General features: G+C 43.2%; 1 protein-coding gene across 2 annotated transcripts; it reads left to right on the top strand.

Annotated features, from left to right (window-relative positions):
• The first annotated feature begins 8,032 nt into the window (after positions 1 to 8,032).
• arhgap15 (Rho GTPase activating protein 15) lies at positions 8,033 to 19,382 on the top strand. 2 transcript variants are annotated; one of them, XM_086144682.1, is made up of 13 exons: positions 8,033 to 8,231; positions 8,609 to 8,801; positions 9,515 to 9,589; positions 11,406 to 11,543; positions 11,748 to 11,831; positions 12,805 to 12,903; positions 13,311 to 13,443; positions 15,548 to 15,682; positions 15,909 to 16,007; positions 16,105 to 16,182; positions 17,471 to 17,605; positions 18,208 to 18,313; positions 19,034 to 19,382. In XM_086144682.1, exons 2-13 carry the CDS (start codon positions 8,691 to 8,693, stop codon positions 19,215 to 19,217), a joined length of 1,377 nt encoding a protein of 458 aa, XP_086000808.1. In that variant the 5' UTR covers positions 8,033 to 8,231; positions 8,609 to 8,690; the 3' UTR covers positions 19,218 to 19,382. The 2 variants fall into 2 exon arrangements, with proteins under 2 accessions (XP_086000808.1, XP_086000809.1); XM_086144683.1 differs by having other exon boundaries at positions 8,035 to 8,231; positions 8,609 to 8,783.
• The last annotated feature ends 1,011 nt before the right edge of the window (positions 19,383 to 20,393 follow it).

Genomic DNA, 20,393 nt, shown 5'->3' with positions numbered 1-20,393 from the left:
ATTCTTGGCATGGTCAACTACCAGTCGAAGTTTGCCCCAATGCTATCTGACATTAATGCACCTCTGTGACATCTGTTGAGAGTCCAGTGAGTTTGTTTGGGATGCACAGCACGACGAATCACTTAAGAAAATCAAAGACCTTATAACACGCGAGCCAGGCCCTGTTCTTGTTTTCTATGATCCAAGAAAGAGCTTAGGCTACAAGTCGATGCCTCAAAGTATGGTCCAGGTGCAACTCTGCTAAAAGAGGGTAAGCTCATTGGCTATGCATCCAGATCTCTCACAGACAGTGAAGTGAATTACACTCAGATGGAGAAAGAGCTTTATGCCATCTTGTTCGGATGCAAGCGTTTTCACCACTATGTGTATGGACGTCATGTCATTGTAGAAAGCGACCACAAGCCACTGGAATCCATTCTTCGCAAGCCTCTTACTGCAGCTCCTCCAAGATTACAAAGAATGATCCTCCAGTTACAAAGGTACAATTTCAGTATCATTCACACACCAGGCAAAGACATTCCTCTCGCAGACGCTCTCTCAAGGAAATCACTGCCTGACCCTGATGACAGCCTCCGGGAAGGTATAGATTTGCATGTACATACAGTGTACCACAGCCTACCCGTCAGTGACACAAAACTGAAACTTTTACAAGAAGAAACTGAAAAGAACCCTCAATTTACACTTCTAAAAAGGACAATTCAGGATGGATGGCCTGAGGAGAAGAAACAGTGCCCTCAGCCCATTGCCGAATACTGGAACTATCATGACGAACTGTCTCAGATGAACAACATTCTTTTCAAAGGGGAAAAGATAATCGTGCCAAAGTCACTCCGCCTGGAAATGTTATCCAAAATGCACATAGGCCACAAGGGTACAGAGAAGTGTAAGCAAAGAGCTTGTGACATATCGTTTTGGCCAGGGATGAATATACAAATAGAAGACATGGTTGCGAAATGCCCAGTGTGTTTGGAGCACTGACCAGCAAACACCAAGGAGCCCATGATCAGCCACACAATCGCCAACAGGCCATTGCAAACAGTTGGAACTGATCTTTTCACCTGGGACAACGACAACTACATTGTTACCATTGATTACTACAGCAGATACTTTAAGTTGGACAAACTGTGCAGCACTACTTCATCAACAGTCATACACAAACTCAAAGCATCCTTCGCAAGGCATGGAATTCCTGTAATTGTGATCTCAGACAATGGCCCACAATACACAAGCAAGGAGTTTGAGTCATTTCCAAATATGTGGGAGTTCAAACATGTAACTTCAAGTCCACAATACCCTAGGAGCAATGGTCTTGCAGAGAAAGCTGTCCCCATCGCCAAGACACTTATGGAAAAGGCCAAAGTTGATCACAAGGATCCATACTTGAGCCTACTTGAGTATTGCAATACACAAGTTGAAAATTTTAACTCAATTCTTCCAAGCACCCATCATCAGCTAAAACCAAAACCGGTAAGCCACAAAGCTACTCACATCAAAGCTTTTTGCCAAAGCTATCAGAAAAAGTATTATGATAGATCCTCAAAGCCACTCTCAGCTCTTCACCAAGGGCAGAGGATTCGCTTTCGGGACAATGGGCGTTGAAAACCAGCTGTTGTTGTTAGTACAGCAGACAGTGCCAGATCATACAACTTCCAAACACCAGACGGAGTTCAGTACAGGAAAAATCATCGCCACCTGATCAACTCTAAAGAAACCGTTCCCACTGGTGACCACTTTGAAGTTCAGCATGCACCTGAAGGGACTGACTGAAACTCGAAAGTCACCACCAACTACTAACTACCGCACTCGTTCTGGCCGTGAGGTAAAACCTAAAGTCACCTTAGATGGGTATTCGTTTTATGTTGTATACAGGTCAAATATACTATACTCTATTCTGTTCATTAGTCTGCTTTACATTACATTTACATTACATTGCATTTGGCAGACACTTTTATCCAAAGCGACTTCCAACAGAGGACATAGGGACTGCAAATACACTTGCAAGTACACAATGCACAGGAAATATACAGAACAGTAAGCTTGGGTTAGTGAGTTGTTAGTGAGTTGTACACAAACGTACACACACACACACACACACACACTGCATAGCCTAACTTGGTGCCTAACCTGATCTGGGGTATCAGCGCAGTAAAAAGTCCTGAAAGAGAAAAGTTTTGACATGTTTCTTGAAGGTTGAGATAGATGATGCTAGTCTTGTTGCTTCCGGAAGTTTGTTCCACCACTGAGGTAGTAGAACTGAGAACAGTTTTGCCTGAGATCGCTTAGAGCGAGCAAAAGGTACTTTACCACAAAGATTTATTGTTTTCTTTTAAAAGAAGGGGGATGTAATATTCCGTGGGAATATGTTGATGCTTTTATGACAATGCTACGTAAACTATAAGCTGTAACAACCCGACCCGTTATGGGATTCTGGATTGGGATTCTCGAGAACGCTCTGCCATTAAATCACCCACCCGCTCGAACTGTCGTACTGACCGTTATTGTACACACGATAGATTTCTCAAACCGAGAAACAAAACACTAACCCCTTGCCCTAAACTCAATTTAACACTTAGACACTAATACTTGACCCTACTATGTAAACAAACCATGAGCCAAACCACAACCCAATTCTACTTACAACCAGAGTTGAGTGAGGGGTGCAGTCTTCAATGCACATGTTGGCAGAATAAAAAGAGGTGAAGAAGTGAGAGGCAGATTATATTTTCCCATATCCATTGTAGGAACACAGAGGGACAGATTAGCTAGATCTGGGCATTTTACGGCCAGTTTCTCTTTTTCATCTGGCCAGATATTTTAAAAAGTATTTTCAATCAATCTTGAATTAAGAAACTCCTCACTTTTTCCTGTTGTTTAATTTATTATGGATGATTCCATACAAAATAATGGTCAACACATGTACTGTATATGACCATGAATGATTTTAAATTTTAAATGAAGTGCCAAAACAATTGCCCCACCCTGTGCTACACTTTGCAAAAAGGGATGGAAATGGCCGGTTTAAGTATATTTTTCCCTCCACAATAGGCAGGAACACGGGGCAACTAATAAGAGCAGCTATAACAGCACACAAAACAAGAGGTTAGCAAAAAAGTGGGACACTGAGTGGACTGAGGAGAACAGAGAGAAGCGACACAAGGTAGAGGAGGGGGCTAATGTGGACCATGAAGTAGCAGAGATTAGCAAAGGTGTAGTGAGGAGGGCATTGAAATAGGCTGGAGAGTGGGAGAATGCCTGAGAAATTGAGACGAACTCTAAGGATGCGCATCTTCAATCAGGGACATGTACAAAATTGCATTAACTATAGAGGGACAAAATTGAAGAGCCAAACAATGTAATGGGAAAGAGTAGTTGAAACTAGATAGAGAGCAAAAGTCAGCATTTGTGCGGAGCTGTAAGGTTAGGGCTAGCTAACTGCCCGGACACGGCTCCGTCCAGCGGGGACGAAGGAGTTAAAAGGGAATTTTTACGAGCCTAAGTTGTTTTCAAGACTGCATACTGCAAGAAAATCTATTTTTCGCCCCTGGGTGCATCCGTGACCGCCTCTGAATGAGGTCTGTCCGGTCGGCTGCCGCTCTCCCATCTTCCCGCTACCGCGTCCCGCCACTGATTTGGCGGTCCGCAGAGGCGGTCCGGACCGACTTACTTTCAACCCACATTTAGACATAAAAACAAAACTCACACCTTACCTTGATACAGCAGTCGCGGGCAGCGGCCGACAGCCCCGAATTCTGCCCTCTTTCCTCGGACTTCTGCCGCCTCCACAAAGTCTTTTCCTCTGAAGATCCTCTGTGACTCTTAAATCCTCGATGCTGTTTTCTGACTTCAAAGAACTGGCATCCTCTGATCAGGTTGGGATAAAAGGAGTCACCTGGAGGCTCTGCCCCTCCGCCCTCTGATTGGCTGACACGTTGCCGGCTAGCAATCAATGCCGTGGCCAAGATCTGCTGACAGACACGTGAGAACCATCAGGTTAGGCTGAACGGACCAGGGCGCTTCTGTGAGCTCCAAACAAACTAGCTAAAGTTCACCCAGCTTCATCAGCACAATGGCAAAGATTTATGGTCCCTAACCCTAACCCTCAGCCTGGATATATCCATCCAAGATATATTAGAGCTGGTTTACATCAACTACTTTTAAACATTTATTCATACATACCTGACTGACCTAAACACAACTTCGATCCTGGGAATTGTCAGTTACAATTTGAACAGGTACAGCTGATATTCAAGTCGTGTGAGACAGGGAGAAACTCGTTAGATCATTTTTATTGGTTTAAGCGGTGCTCAGTGGGGCCAAGTTTCAGGGATGAATCTTCTACAGAGTGATGAGTGATTTGGAAGGTGCACCCTCCAAATTAGGAGGGTGCACCTTCCTAATCACCCAGGAAGATTCACCAAAACCTGGCCCTGGTGGCTACCGCCTGATCCTTTGTCAGTGATCAGACAAGTTTCTCTTCTTGGTCTCCCAACATCTGAATCTGAGCTGTATCGATTTAAATTTTGACTCAAGTCCCCAGAAGTTTCCCTTTTTCTCCCCCTAACAACTCCCCATGTAACAAAACAACCCCAGCTAACCTACTTTCTGAAAACAACTTTCCAATACAACTGAACAAGGCATCCCCACCTAGACCAGCCCCCAACCCTGGTCATTCTATAAAGAAAAGTTCCCAAGGTCCACTCAAACAGAACAAGCTTCCTGGAAGGTGAAACATCTTCATGGGAAGAAATTGAAGCCCAGTTGCCCAGGACCAGGAATAACCATGACCTGGATGACTGAGGACCGCCATAGACATGAAAGAGTAGTGCCTTTACTCAAAAGCTAGGAGTGCTCTCTTTCCAAGAACTACTTTTAACAGATGTTTAATGACCTGAACTGTATACGTCCAGTGATGATAAGTGTTGTATGATCTAACAATAAAGGCAAAATCCATTCATATGCTGAGACCAAATTTTACTCCACTCAGCAGCCAGGCTGTACATGATCTGAGAATTTCAACAACCACAACCCCATAAGACCCACTACCTACAAGCATGAACATCGCCTTCTGGGTTGCCTTTATTGTGATCTATTAGGAGTTCCCGTATGTGTGCATCACCCTCCAACCAAATCTGAATTGTGTCAAAAGATGATAATTGCACCCAAATAGCAAATACATTTATAATGCATGCAGACAAGAGCTTTGGTCTTGTTCAAATACATAAGAATCACTTCAGTTCATTAATAGACAGGACAAGATGTTACTGTCCTTTGTGCCAAAATCCAAGGCACAACTCATTTAAAAGCCCAACTCAGATTGTAAAGAAGCTAACAAAAACTGTAACAAATAAAAGACAAGCTACCAGCACGCTAACAACCCCACAAACAATATACCATCACCAGCGACCTGCCCCAGCCAAAAACAGTCTGCAGCATGCTATTGGGTTTTCAAGTGAGCACATTCCTTCATCAATGTTTTGTTCACTTAGGGCCACAAAACCTCAAGAAGGCATGACAACCCTACCTTAGCTACCTCAACAGCTACCATGCTTCCTCCTTTACCACAACCACTCACTTGCTCCTTCGCTCCCAGACACGTTGCGGACTGCAAGTTTCAGGCTCTGACCTAAATGCCCAATTCAGTTTGTGGGCCAATGACAGACTCCACAGCAGCCCGCCTTTACAAGCCACACCAAGCCCTCCAACCTTGCTGCTCTACATCTGCTGCCATCTCAGCATACCTCGCTGGACGCTAAAGTTCAATAAAACAGACTCTGTTCCACCACAGACCAGGGTAACATATCTGTCCACAGCCGGGTGCTAATTATGTATGCTGGGACAACCAGATGCTTATTCAGGTCCACCATCAACTCCCAAGCCCTGCCCACGCTTAGCTGCCCTGAGTTGTGCCTGAACATAAACGGTTTAACCTTTTCTCCTTCATGTAGAAATTTAATTGCAATTTAATTGTTGCAAAATATTTTAGTTTCTGGTTATGATGCCAAGTGTATTTAATTGTATTTAATTTTTTCAAAATTTTCATGAATATACATATATTGTCACATTTTGCCAATTTTTTAGTTTTTCCAATAGTTTTTACATTTTCAATATTTTTTTCCGAACTTTGTGGTTTTCACATTTTTTTCCAATATTAGTGACCTTACACATTTTTGGTCAAAATTTTCATGAGTACATGTACTGTGACATTTTACTAACTTTTCACTTTTCCCAATATTTTTCACTTTGTCAACAATTTTTTCAAGACTTTATGATTTTCACATTTTTTCCAATATTAGACCTTTGACATTTTTGGTCAAAATTTTCATAAATACATGTACTGTGACATTTTACTAACTTTTCACTTTTCCCAATATTTTTCACTTTGTCAACCATTTTTTCAATACTTTATGGTTTTAACATTTTTTTTCCAAATTGCTGGCCCTTGACATTTTTGAAGGAGGAGTTTGTTAGGAACGTCCTAGAGGTGAAGAGAATGTCAGATAGACTTCTGAGTCTGAAATTGGAAATTGAAGATGTGATGCTCAATGTTATTAGTGGCTATGCCCCGCAAGTGGGATGTGAATCTGAAGAGGAGAAGAAGTTCTGGAATGAATTGGATGAAGTGATGCAGAATATTCCCTGAAAAGAGAGTGGTCATTGGTGCAGACTTCAATGGACATGTTGGTGAAGGCAATAGAGGGGATGAAGAAGTGATGGGCAGGTTTTCAATTTTGACATTTTTTGTCAAATTTTTCATGAATATCCGTATATTGTCACATTTTGCCAATTTTTCACTTTTCCCAATATTTTTCACTTTATCTACAATTTTCATCATACTTTATAATTTTCACATTTTTTCCAATGTTACTGATCTTTGACCTTATTTGTTAAAAATTTCACGAATATATATTGTGTGGCCTTTTGCCAATTTTTCACTTTTCCCAATATTTTTCACTTTGTGAACAATTTTTTCAATACTATATGATTTTCACATATTTTCCAATGTTAGTGACCTTTGACATTTGGGTCAAAATTTTCATGACTACATATATTTTTCACATTCTGCCAATTTTTAAACTTTTCCCAATACTTTTCACTTTGTCTAAAATTTTCGTCATACTGTATAGTTTTCATTTTTTCCAATTTGATGACTTTTGACATTTTTTGCCAAAATTTTCATGAATATAAATATATTGTCACATTTTGCCAATTTTTCACTTTTCCTGATATTTTTCACTCTATCCACAATTTTCATCATACTTTCTAATTGTCACATTTTTTCCAATGCTACTGATCTTTGACCTTTTTTGTTAAAAATTCCACATTATTAAACAGGATCTTAGAGAGTGAGAAGATGCCTGAAGAATGGAGGCAAAGTGTGATGGTGCCTATTTTTAAGAATAAAGGGGATGTGCAGAATTGCCCCCCCCACACACACACACACACGTTATCCCCACTTAAACTCCCCCACTCATTCTCATGTGCATGTCATAGGGCAGATGTTTTTCCATCATCTAAAAATTTCAAATGGTGAATATGTGGTTTCAGTTGTTTAAGATGTCACGTTTAAGATGTCAGTCTAAACATTTTATTTCATCAAGTCCCTGTAGTAACAAATGAATGTTCTGTCAAGGGTTTATTCTGATACCCTGAGGGTTCCCCCAGGATCCTGTAATTTTATCAGTAATAAACATCCTCAAATAAACAAATCAAAAGAATGACTAAATAGTTGCTGCTCAGAGTTGTGTGTGTGTGTGTGTGGGGGGGGGGGGGGGGGTGAGGGGTGGGGGGGGTTCTTATGAGTTCGCTGTTTCCTGGTAAAAGTCAGAAGAACGATAATTCATTGAATTTTAGCTTCAATTACTCTTTTTTTTAAAATAAAATGTTACAAAAATTCAAATGTCATTCACGTGGATTCCATCGAACATAAACAACATGTGATAGAAGTTTGTGAGACATAGTCGGCCATGAAAAGCAGAAGAGGAAAGTGGAGGCAAAGAACATCAACTGACAGAAAGGAAAAGGAAGCGGGAGGTTAAAAACAGACGTTGCGGCAGTTGAGATGGCAGCTTGAAGAAACCATGTGACGAATCCACTTCCTATGTCAGGCCACTACTCTTTGCTCCTCCAACCATGGCTGGCGTCCAGATGAGCAGCTTGGGTTCCATCTGAAAATAGCACTTTTCCAGGTCTGGAGGACTCAAGGCTCGAAGTTTATATTAACACTTCTGCAGGTTTGTTGTCACTTCTGTTATGATATGAAACTCGGATCGTATTTTTCAAGTTAAGGCTTTGCTGACCGACGTGTCTAGTTGACGTTTACTCACTCACCTCTTAAGTACGGATTATTATAGTGCGTGTGAGTCAACATCCTCTTTTATCATCAGAATATATGCTTTTTGTGAATGTGAACTCAAAATCTCAAAAGCCAGCTTAATGGCAAACAGGAAGTCAAAGAGGAAAACGTCACAGTCGTCATTCTGACATTGAGTCATTTAAAACTTTGTTTTCAGCGACACACAAGAGTCTCATATTTAGACCAAAAGTTAGATGAGTTTAGGCATAACAACACCGATTTCAGGACTGACGTTTCTCATCTGCGCCTCCACAGGTTTACAAACATTTAAGATCTGGCAAAGCCGCCTCCACCTGTTCAGCCCCCGCGCGCCGGATCGTCAGCACAAGGCAGCGTGATGCTCCGTGTCAAAGGCACCGAAAGCCCCAGAGACCGTCTGAGTCAGTCCAAGTCCCTCCTACTCCAGGAATCCGACCTGCCACAGAAGAAAGTAAATGGAAAATTGAGAGTTAAGAAGCAGCTCAATCTCACCGGGAGAGCGTGGACAATTCAGTCTTCATAATAATTGTCTGGTGCATCACGTTGACCTTCTTTGGGCTTGATGTCAGAAGCGGTGGGAATCGTTGGGGTTGCTACTAGAGTCCAGTATTTCCTCAGCTCAATATCAAACATCTTGAAATGTGTGGAGTTATCAGGGTGTCATAAGCAAAGTTCAGCAGAAAGACGCCTCAAAGCAGTTGACAGAATCTTTTATAATCCCCGCCTTCATTAACTAGCCTGTGTTCGAGGTTCTGTGGACAAATACAGACACAGAAGAGCCATGCAAGATGTTTGATGTGAAACACCTCATTTGGGAAAAAAGTGACCGGCTTGTGAATCCAGAGCAGTGAACTTATTATATCTTTGTTTGAGAAGGCATAGCTTTATATGCACTGATTTAATTTATTAAGTAGATTTCATGAGTTGAAAAGTGGAAAAGACAAATGTTGATAAAGGTATTCCTGACTCAGCGTTTTGAAGGCATGAAATGTGAGGGAAGATGATATGAAACTCGGATTAATTTTTTGGGTTTTACTCTTCGCTGTTAGCTCCTGAAGATAAACCAGGAGTTCAACTGTTTTGTTTCCATCCAATCAAAACTTTATGCATTTCAAAAGTTGATCATCAGATAAATATTGGCAATATAATTACAACTTTTTTGTTGTTTTTTTAATGCCACAGATCTCCGGGCACCGCAGGAACCAGTCTGAGCAACATGTCATTGACGCAGGAGGAGCGTCCCTGTTTGGGTCACTAGTGAGTACACGCTCCCTCTGGCCACAGGGGGATTCTGAAAAACAAAGACCAGATACTATTGGCCTCTTCAAAGATGTCTGTTTGTCAGAGTCGTCCAAAGTCCCTAGATTACTTCTTGGGTGTTCTGGGTGGATCTTTCGCCACATACAAGATGGCTCCTCAGAGACATGAGCTCCACCCAGTGTGTGTGTTGCTTCCCGGACTAACAGCCCATAACTGGGCTAATGATGACGGGCGGGTCAGTGACCCCCAGCTGACCCCAATGAGTAGCATTCGTATCCTCAGTCATGACACTCGATCTGCTCCCGCAGATGTAAACGGCTCCTCTCACCCTGACGTCTTTGTGGGTCCAGGGTCCCATGGTTCTTGAGGGAGAATAACCCAGCATTTTTTTCTTCACGTTTTCTGAAAATAAGTGCCGCAGTTGTTAGCACTTCGGCCTCACGAAGGACCCTGATTTGATCCTGACAAAGGGACCTTTTTGTGTGGAGTGCATGTGTTCTCCCCCTGTCTGCGTCCAAATCGCAGCAGGTTAATTAGAAAAAATTGGGGGAAATTGCCCCAAATGAGTGAGTGGATGGTGGTCTGTCTGTAAATAAGGCCCTGCGATTGATTGGCGACCAGTCCAGGGGGAACCCTGCCTCTTGCCCCATGACAGCCGGGAGAAGCTCCACCATCCCCTCCACCCTGAGAGCAGGATAAGAGGCAGACGATGGATGGATGTTTTCTGAAAATGATGGCAAAAAGTTGACATTTGTAAAAAATATATCTAAATCCTGCAAACGGTTACAATTACATCCAAAGATGTAATGCTGATTTTCATTGAATATTACGCTGATTGCATGAATTTAAAGAGGATTTCTTGTTTTAATATTTTTGTCATAAACTGGCTTAAATCACAGGAGTGCATTCAAAGTTAAATTCTGGGAATTATTTTCACAATACTAACAACACTTTTATTTATGACAAAAAACAATGTCAACTCATTTGAAATATTCCGTTTTGGGAGCCCCTGCCCTAGATGGCCTTGGGTTGCCCTGATCAGTGGGTTCTATTCTGAGGAGGTCAGTTGTAGGTCCAGATGGGTATTTGGGGGCCAGAGTTGGTGTGGAGATAAAGTGCCTGTGACATCTTCTGACCTGACCATCCAGGCTCTAGCCATCTCTCGTCTGGACTACTGCAACTCCCACCTTGCCGGTGCCCCAGCGGTGACCATCAGAAAGCAGCAGCCTGCCTGGTGTTCAACTGTCCCACACACTCCCCTTCTTATGTCCCTGCACTGGCTCCCGGTAGCCGCCCGCATCGAGTTCAAGACTGGTGCTCACCTACCGGCAGTGAATGGGACGGCCCCGTCATATCTTCAGGATATGGTCGAGCCACACGTCCCTACCCGTCCCCACCGATCTGCCACCTCTCGGCGCCCGTCCACCCCGTCACCCCGAGCCCCCGGCCGCCGATAGAAACGGTCTCGGCTCTTCTCGGTCTCGGCTCCTCGGTGGTGGAACGAACTCCTGGAAAAGGTCAGAACAGCGGGGTCGCTGCCAATCTTCCACCGTGAGCTGAAAACGTACCTTTTCACCAAGAACTACCCCACTAATCACACTTAGCACCCTTCCTCCCAAAAAAAGAAGAAATGAAAGTATGCATGCATATGGTTTTGAGATGGTTATTTGGCAGAGTGGTGATTTCTGAATAACGACTACTGGTACTTTGGATCTTCGGTGATTGAATTGCAATTTCACTTTGGATAAAGGCGTCTGCTAAATGACTGGAATGTAATGCACTGTAATGACTGGTTGTTTCTTTGTGTGTCCAGCTCAAAGGAGAACTTCTAAATGTGACAAGAATCTCTGAATCTGGTAAAAAACAGAGGAAGAACTGGACATCATATTCAGCTGAGCTGACCTCAGATACGTTGCTGCTGTTTAAGGAGAGGCCAGCAGAGAGCATCCAGGTGAGGTTCTGCTTCAGGCCTTTCCACTGCAGACGTCTATGTTCTGCGAATCTGAAATCCTTTTCATTCAGTCCTTTTTGCTTGAGTCTAACAGCCATGTTTGTTTGTTGTAAACGTCTACCTTGTCATCCTGAGCGCCCGCTTCACTGTTTATTCTGGCAATCAAACAAATCGCCCTCTGATCTTGCATTTATTTTTATGCAGAAAGGTACAGCAGATGTGGTGAAGCTCTGTGGAGCTCTGGTCGAGTGGACGACTGAGAAGTCCAGCAAGAAAAATGTCTTTCAGGTAAAAAGAAAAATAGTAAAACCGTTGTGGATTTTCAGAATGTGGTGAAAATGGTTTAAGAAAAATTGAAATTAACAGTCTGTCTGTGTGATCCATTCCCTCCGGATCAGGTCATCCTTCCTTCTTCTCCTTTGTGCCGTTCCCTTTGCGGCCACAGCCAATCATCTGCTGCCATCTAAACTCCTATCCTCTTTCCCTCCATCCATAAAACACCTCTTTTGTCTTCCTCGGGACCTCCTATCTACCCTATTTTCACCATCTGTCCATTTCCAAACCATCTGAGCAGGACTTTATCTCCAGAACATGTGCTATCCCTCTGATGGACTTGTTCCCAATCCTCTCTATCCTCTTCACTTCCTAAAAGAACCTCCACATCCTCAAAACTGGCCAGAGATTCCTTAAACCCCCTTATCTTGACTTCCTTTACTGAAGGAACAACATTCTTCCTCCAGGAGGAGGGGCTGGTCCAATGACTCTCAAGAGTGACCGTCCTCACTCTGAGTTCAGCATCATCCAAATACCAAAGGCATTGAACGCCGAGGTGTTCACAGCATTGGCAGACTTGACAAGCTTCTTCTTTGTAATCAGTAGTGATGTAATCAGTAGGGAGCTCAGATGTATTCTTCCATATTGTTCCCAGTGTCCACTGATTCCCTGACTCATGACAACTACTATTCCTTGATGCTCTCAGGGGTCGACCTTCGTGTCTGTGTGGACTTGTAAGTTACAAGTATGAGAATAAGTGGCATCGCAGCAGCCAAGAGCTTTTGACCATATTTTGTTGGTTAATTTGTAGCGGCCCCACAATGACATCAGCTGCTCACTAAACTCAAACACACGCCATGAAATACAAATGGGTAAAAAAGGAGAATGGGTCCCGCGGACCTGAACACCATGCCAGGATGAAAGGTTGAGAGCAGCTCCTTCTGGGCCCTGTGTTTGCTTTATTAAATCACTGTTTCATCTCTTCCAGATCACAACTTGCACCGGAAGTCAGTACCTCCTGCAGGCCGACAGTCAGTCCACCGCCAGCAGGTGGTTCGATGGCATCAGTAGGACCATTAACTCTTCAGTAGGAACAAACTGCTCATTGCCTCAGACACGATTCAACACCAAACACTCATTGGTCTGGACAGACCACCTTCTTCTGCAGATCGATAGTTTCACACCCACAGCTAGGCTCTATTATTTTGAGATGAATTTAGTCTCTATCAGGGAAATCAAGTTGCATATCTCATTGTTGCTGTATCTCATTGTACTTTTATCTTGATGGATCTTGTTTCACTGTGCCTGTTGGTACAGCGAAACAAGACAGACTTGTTCCCATGTGCCATGTATTCTAGTCTACCCAGCATTTGATGGCCTTCCCATCCCCCGTGAGTCCGGACAAATGCATTCAGGAAATGTACCTGTGAGATGGACACAAAAACAGTTAAAGTGACATTATGCTGAGCCAGAGCTTTTTGTTTTCTCCCTTAGACTAAAGCAGGAGGAGGTTTTGCTCTGCGAAGGTCAAACAGTTCAGACAACCTGCCCCGACACAGTTCCCTTCCTGGATACAACTCCTCGCCCACCAACAAACAACGAAACACCGCCCACAGGCGCTCCATCAGTGAGTAGATGACTCGGACATGAGACAGCAATCACAGCGGTCCTCAATGAGAGGAGAGGAGCTCAAGCTGTGACCTCTGACCTCTGGGAGCAGAGTCCTGCTGGGGAAAGAAATAAAATAGTAAATAAATAATAATAATAACACAAGTTCTGTGAGATGTGACTGCTCAGGTAATTTTGACTTTTTTTCAGTGTGGGAGATTGTTTGTCACCTTCTCAGGTGGCATGTCATCTGGTTTGAGTTATGATCAGCTATATTGCGGAAAATGTGGAAACCTGTTGGAACTGCTTGAGATAAAGGACTGTAGTAACTCAGTCTGGAAGTAGAAAACATTGCCTTACTTCCAGCGCATGTTTGGTCTGAAATCAAATTTTGGAAAAAGACTTCATCCGATAGCTTAAGTAGAAAGGGTGATATTAGAGGCATGGCTAAAGGTTGGATGCGGTGTTGTTTTTGGCAGCCATTTTACATTTTGTCTTCGTCTTCCTCTTTTGGACTAAAATGCTTTTTAGTTTAAGTCGTATTTGAGTAATTTCTATATGTGACAGTTAAGCACAGTTCTAGTTGATCAAAACTCAGAGGTTTTATTCTAGTTTGAGTCAGTTTTAACAAATTAATTTATGTCAGCAAGAATTGAACGTTGCTATTGGGAAGAAACTTCTTATTCCATATTTCAACAGTTTTTTTTCATGATGCCATAGTTTATCTCACTAGTGCATCACACATAAGTTGTGTTGTTGTTGTGAAAATAGCAGATCTATAAAGTCAACACATTGTGATCTTGTAGATTGCCTATTTTCACCAAGACTTATAATAAAAGAATGATCTTAGACATAAAAAGTTTCTAGCCAACAGCAAAGACCTTCTTATCATAGGATCAAGCATTGCATACAGATGAATATACATACAAATGTAGGTATGTTATAAAAGTATTCAACATACTTTAAAAGTAGTCAAAATATTACCATGTGAAGAAAATAGAATGATCAAACAAGTAAAAGGAAAAGGGAAAATACATAGCTTATCAATCCACCCTGTACTGAAGCCCCCTCATCTTTTCTTACTGAAATGAATCCAAAATGTGTGTGTGTGTGCGTGCGTGCGTGCGTGCGTGCGTGCGTGCGTGCGTGCGTGCGTGCGTGCGTGCGTGCGTGCGTGCGTCTTTATTTAGCAACCCTTTCCCTCCATGTTTCAGGCCCTCTCTCAAACATGGGTCAATATGACTTTGCATTCCACAAAGCAAAAATCCCTGTGTGTTCTGCACATTCAGTGACCAACACATAAGCAAATGAATTGAGGTTAGGGTCACAAAGCTAACTTTGGCCTGAAGTTAGCAGCCCATTTGGGCTGACAACATGTGGAAAATTTACCGTAAGCGTTCTCTGAAATTTATTACAAGCTGATTATTGAGTAGTGTCACATGCATATGAAAAGTTAACAGGACTTGTAACTTAGCTTGGAAGAAACCTGGGCGTGGTGAGCCTTCATGTGGCGCTTAAGGTCGGGGGGATTCTTTGGACCTACTTTGGGGGCGTCATCTCACTTTACAGTAAATTCAGGCTGTTTTTTCTGCTGGATCATATTTAAAATATGTCCATATATTTTCCCGTTGTTTCTGACAACCAAGCCCCTTTGTTGATGCTGCCGTCGTGCCTCATCATCTGTTCCTTTTTTGGGTTTAAATTGACAGATTACACGCACAATGAGCAGAAACGTAATGATGCACCGCCCGCTAACATTCACGTCCATTCTCACTTGTCAACGAAAAAACTCACACACCACATCAGGTTTTAGTCATCAAGAGACCGAGGTTTATCTCGTCACGTTATCGTATCGTCATACGAACCAATTTTGTCATTGTCATTGTTGACGAAAACAACACTGGTTTGATCACGGATCAAGATTTTGCTCCTTTGAAGGGTGTGAGGATGAGCTTTTTCGAGAACTTTGGGTTTAGATCAATGGTCGAGTAACACTAAATCACTCAAGGGGGTCACAGTCAATAACAATTAAAATGTTGTTGCCTTCCTGGAAGAACGGCACAACATGGATGAATGTCCAATGAGCTGAGTCGGCTTCACTTGAAATTTGTGGATGCTTGCAGATGTGTTCAGCAGCGCAAAGCTCAAGCACAGTGGCTCGGACAGCTCCGACAAGAGTGGGGTGAAGAACCGGCTGAAGAAATTCCTCAGCAGACGCCCATCCATGAAGACGCTGCAGGATAAAGGCCTCATCAAAGGTGTCTCCTGTTTTCAATCAAGTACACAATTGCAGAAATTACATAGGGTGGTTCTGACAACAATTTTAAGCATAGTGTTCCATTCTTTATTGCTTGGTCAAAGTTCAAAATGTGCATCACTTTTAAGGGCGTTTTGGAGACATGGGTCAAAGGTCATCATCTGCATTACTTGGAGCCCAGAGTTGTTTCATTGTTTGTGTGAGTTTCATTGACTGTAGTTTCTTAGATCGCGTGTTCGGCTGCCACCTGCTGACCCTCTGCCAGCGTGAAGGAACCTCAGTGCCGAGGTTCGTCCAGACATGCCTGCAGGCGGTGGATAAGAGAGGTACACCGGAGTTTAGTTTAATCAGATCTGCTTCATATTTTCAATGTTCACAAGTTGCGCAGCTTAGGTTGTTTCCACTGTATATCTCTGGGTTCAGGCTTGAAGGTTGACGGGATCTACAGAGTCAGTGGGAACCTGGCCACGGTGCAGAAGCTTCGCTATATTGTGGATCAAGGTCAGCTCCGGGTGTTTGATTCCTATCAGAGAGCATGTGATTTTTTTCATGCTAGCGCTACAGCATGACCTGTCATCAACTGCCCTGACATTCTAATGATCTTGAGAGGGCTTGTTAATATTGGGGAACGCCTGAAGGAGGCCGTTAATGGGTCAAAGCACAAAAGAAAACTGACAAAGACAATCTTCCCCTTTTCGGATGGCAAAACTAACTCACACACAATATAACTCTAGCTAGCTATGCCACACAAGCAAATACAAATAGCAGATATGAAAATACGATGTAACGATAGTTCTGAAAATCTTTTTCACGAGACCGTTCCAGAGTGACTCGACTCTTTTGGGTTTCTATCAGGGATGGCTCCTGGTTCCCGGTACTGTTGTAGTCCAAGCCTTGTGAGACTCCTGGCGAGCCAATGACATTAAACATCACGTCAACAGACGTCCGACTGCTGATTGGCCTTGCTACAAGAATCAGACCTTCTTTTTATTGAAAACCTGCAAGAGTGCTACAAGTTAGCATGACTGCAGCTGCATCTCGCTGCCTGTAGCCTCCTCTGTCTCTCCTCTATTGGATCTTGTGACCAAATTGCAATTGATGATTACAACCATTTCACTTTGTCTTTGGATGAATGAGTTATTTTTCTTTCTGTTGACCTTCATATTAAAGAGGTCACCAGTCACCTTCCTCTATCTTGGAAATATCACTAAGATCGGACCGGTCTTGTTTCTAAGGGATACAGATATCTTTATCCATTCATTTGTAGCTGTGGTGGAACTGTGGAGTGGAAAAGCACCTTTGTTGTATGTTCAGAAAACACAATGGTTTCTGAATGATGAACATTAGAGTACACTGGTGGTGTCATTGTTTGGGGTTGGGCTTGGGGTACGCTCACAAACATAGCCCATTCAGTGATTTCATTCATAAATATCTCTCCTTCAAAAACAACCTCAAGCCCACTGTCTGAAACAGCAGAAAACTAAACAGGACAGCACCGCACACTGTCTGCAAGCGATGATTGGCAAGCTGTCACAGCATCTGATACGGCATATTTCACACCGTGTGAAATATCTTGCCTGAAAACTAAGATTGAAAATATTGTGTTGTTAGTTTTCACCGAGACATAAATCCTGATTAGAGATGGTTGCTGCCTTTAATCTGTTAGTAAGGGACAAATATACTCAAAGGCAGTGTTCATCATCTGCAAAGCATTTCCTTTATGAAGAGTAGGATATTTTCATCTTGCACATGCAATACCAATGTGGTCTATTTCCTTTATGCCCCCCAGAGGAGGACCTGGACCTGGACCACAGTCAGTGGGAAGACATCCACGTTGTCACGGGAGCCTTGAAGTTGTTTTTCCGGGAGCTTCCAGAGCCCCTGTTTCCCTTCCGGTTCTTTCAGAAGTTTATTGACACCGTTAGTGAGTAAAAACGGTTTTGTTGCACCGAAAGAGTCACCTTCCATCAATATCTTTGAATTGTTTCCATGAACTTAGATAACTTACTCGAAAGAAAAACCTTTTATTTTTCTCACGTTTGGTTAAACACTCAGTGAAGTTTGACCTCTGCACTAAACCGTCATGAATGAGCCGTGAGTAGCAGGCGGCCACAGAGCAGCACCCAGGGAGGCGTTAAGGGATTCAACAATTCAAAGGTTTCAGAGGAGCTCAGGAACCAGGAACATTTGATTCCCCTCTGGGCTCTCAGGGTTGATTATGTTGATTAACTTGTAAACAAGGAGACTGAGACTGGTTTGAATTTTACGGAGGTGTGGTCCGTGTCAACGATCTACATGGTCTACTTATTTTCCTCCGAGCCAATCACTGTGGTCCAGTGGAATTCGATAAGCATGAATTGGTGTGTGTGCGCACAAAGGTAACCGTTAACGGTTAGATAAAAGGTCAGGGGTGATTTAGACAAAGTAGCCATCAGTGCTTCTAATGGAAAATATTATAGTGAGTGTCACATGGTCAACTGGCAGGAAGTTCGACATGAGACGTCTTCTTGTCGTTTTTGTCAACAGAGATCAGCAATCACAAACTCAAGGTTCAAGAAGTGAAGAAACTGATCCAGAACCTTCCCAAAACCAACCAGGACACCATGAAGCTCCTGTTTACCCACCTGCACAGGTACTTTCTGCTGAGGACATATCAACTCAAATGTCATCAGTGTACAGATGAGTGCTTTGGAAAGCTCGCAGAATCAGGGTTTAAGTTCATCCAGAACTAAAATTAATCAGCCGGCCGAGAGTTCTCTTGTGAAGAGCCGAAGCTGCATGACCCGAAAAATATGGCAGCAACGGCAAGTGTTGGAAGGAACTTTGAAAAATGATGTCAGGGAACCAAACCTTGCCACACTGACAAGCTTCCCATTTCAGAATAGGTGGGAGGGCGATTGTGCTGAGGTTCTACACAACTGACACTGACTGTCCAGGCTTTTCATTGATGATTGATGGTTTTCAAATATTGAAAACTTTGACCATCAAGCTAAAACATTTTACCTTACAGATTCTTTTCAACCTTTCTCTTAGTCAGTTACAAATGTAGTATTGAACTTGCTTCTGAGAGGAGTTAAGCTGGGAATATTGCTTTAAAAACCTTCATTACGCTTGAACTTCATCCAGAAAATAGTACCGCGAGGATTTCATTCTATTTTACATGGAAAATAATTTGATGAATTAATAACACTTGTCTGAAAGCGAGCTCACAGCCTCAGACTGCACAGAGAGGGTTAGGAGACCATTTAGAGGGTTTTAGGCGGAAACAGGAGCGATTAAGAACACTTCCACAGATTCATGTAAACAACATCTGGATACACCCAGTCCTAATTCTTCCATCTCCTATTTTCAGAGTCCTGGACCACTCAAGGGAGAACCTGATGTCCACCCAGTGCATTGGTATTGTTTTCGGCCCCACACTAATGTGGTCTGAGTTGGACACTGACAACATGGCCTTAAACATGGTCTACCAGAACCAGATTGTGGAGTTCATTCTTGTGGAGAGCCAAGAGATCTTCTGTCTAGAGAGGAAGTGATTTCAGAAATGATGGTCCCCACAGTAGGCTTAGGGTTTTAGGACTGTAAATAATGCATTGCCTCTGAAAAGCCAATTTATGATATGCGATATGGCAATATCTGACATGGAAGGATTCCTTTGATAGCAAAGTGAAGATGACAAATAAATATGAATATTCAACGGTCTTTTTGCATTTTTATGAAAACACAAACAAATGACAATATGAATGTGATTTAAACATTTAAACTTGTGTCAAAAAATTTCTTTGGACATAGATGTTGAAAGGTGACAGTTTTCATAAATAAACAAATAAATTAGCTCACTATCTATCGAAGGCCAAGGGGGTTGGATATAATGTGAGCTGGGTGGTGACAGTAGTCATGCCCCCCTGACTCCACACCTGTACATTGGGGTTCCACCCAGTGGATGAGAGGGTAGCCTCCCTCCGCCTTCGGGTGAGGACAGGGTTTCTGACTGCTCATGCCAGTGCACCCAACCCTAACTCTTTCTGGGGTCCCTCTAGGGCAGGCCTGGCCAACCTGTGGCTCCCAAACCACATGCAGTTCTTACGTTCAAGTAGATTTTTGTGTTTGTGCGTTTTTTTTTGCTGTGCACGGAGAATGCTGGAGCGGCATACGATTGCACAAGGAAAAAACACACAAACACAAAATTCGACATGAACTTAAGAACCGCATGCGGCTAGGAAGCCACAGGTTGGCCAGGCCTGCTCTCGGGGCTGCTGGAGAGCGCACCCACTGGGGTTGCCCTCATTCTCCTGGGGAACCTCAACAATCGCAAGGACAACGACAGTGAGACCTGGAAGGGCATGATTGGGAGGAACGTTCCCCCAAATCTAACCCCGATTGGTGTTTCCCTACTGGACTTCTGTGCTTATAAAAGACTGTCCAACCACCATGTTCAGGAGAAAGGGTGTCCATGTGTGCAATTGGCACTAACACACCCTTAAAAAGTTGGAAGAGGGGGGCTGAGCTTCAACTAACCGCCATCTGGTGGTGAGATGGCTCCGATGGTGGAGGACGATGCCAGTCAGACCTGGCAGACCCAAACATATGCTGAGGGTCTGTTGGGAAAGTCTGGCAGAATCCCCTGTCAGAAAAGGTTTCAACTCCTACCGCCAGGGGTGGCGGGGGAAATGCAGTCCGAGTGGGTCTTGTGATGCAACTCCATACAGACC

This window comes from Fistularia commersonii, chromosome 4 (assembly GCF_037954325.1).
Source record: "Fistularia commersonii isolate RoL2024-O1a breed Wild chromosome 4, RoL_Fcom_v1.0, whole genome shotgun sequence".
Taxonomy (NCBI): Eukaryota; Metazoa; Chordata; class Actinopteri; order Syngnathiformes; family Fistulariidae; genus Fistularia; species Fistularia commersonii.
Note: the sequence above shows the minus strand (reverse complement) of the source record. Positions and strands in the feature narration are given on the sequence as shown.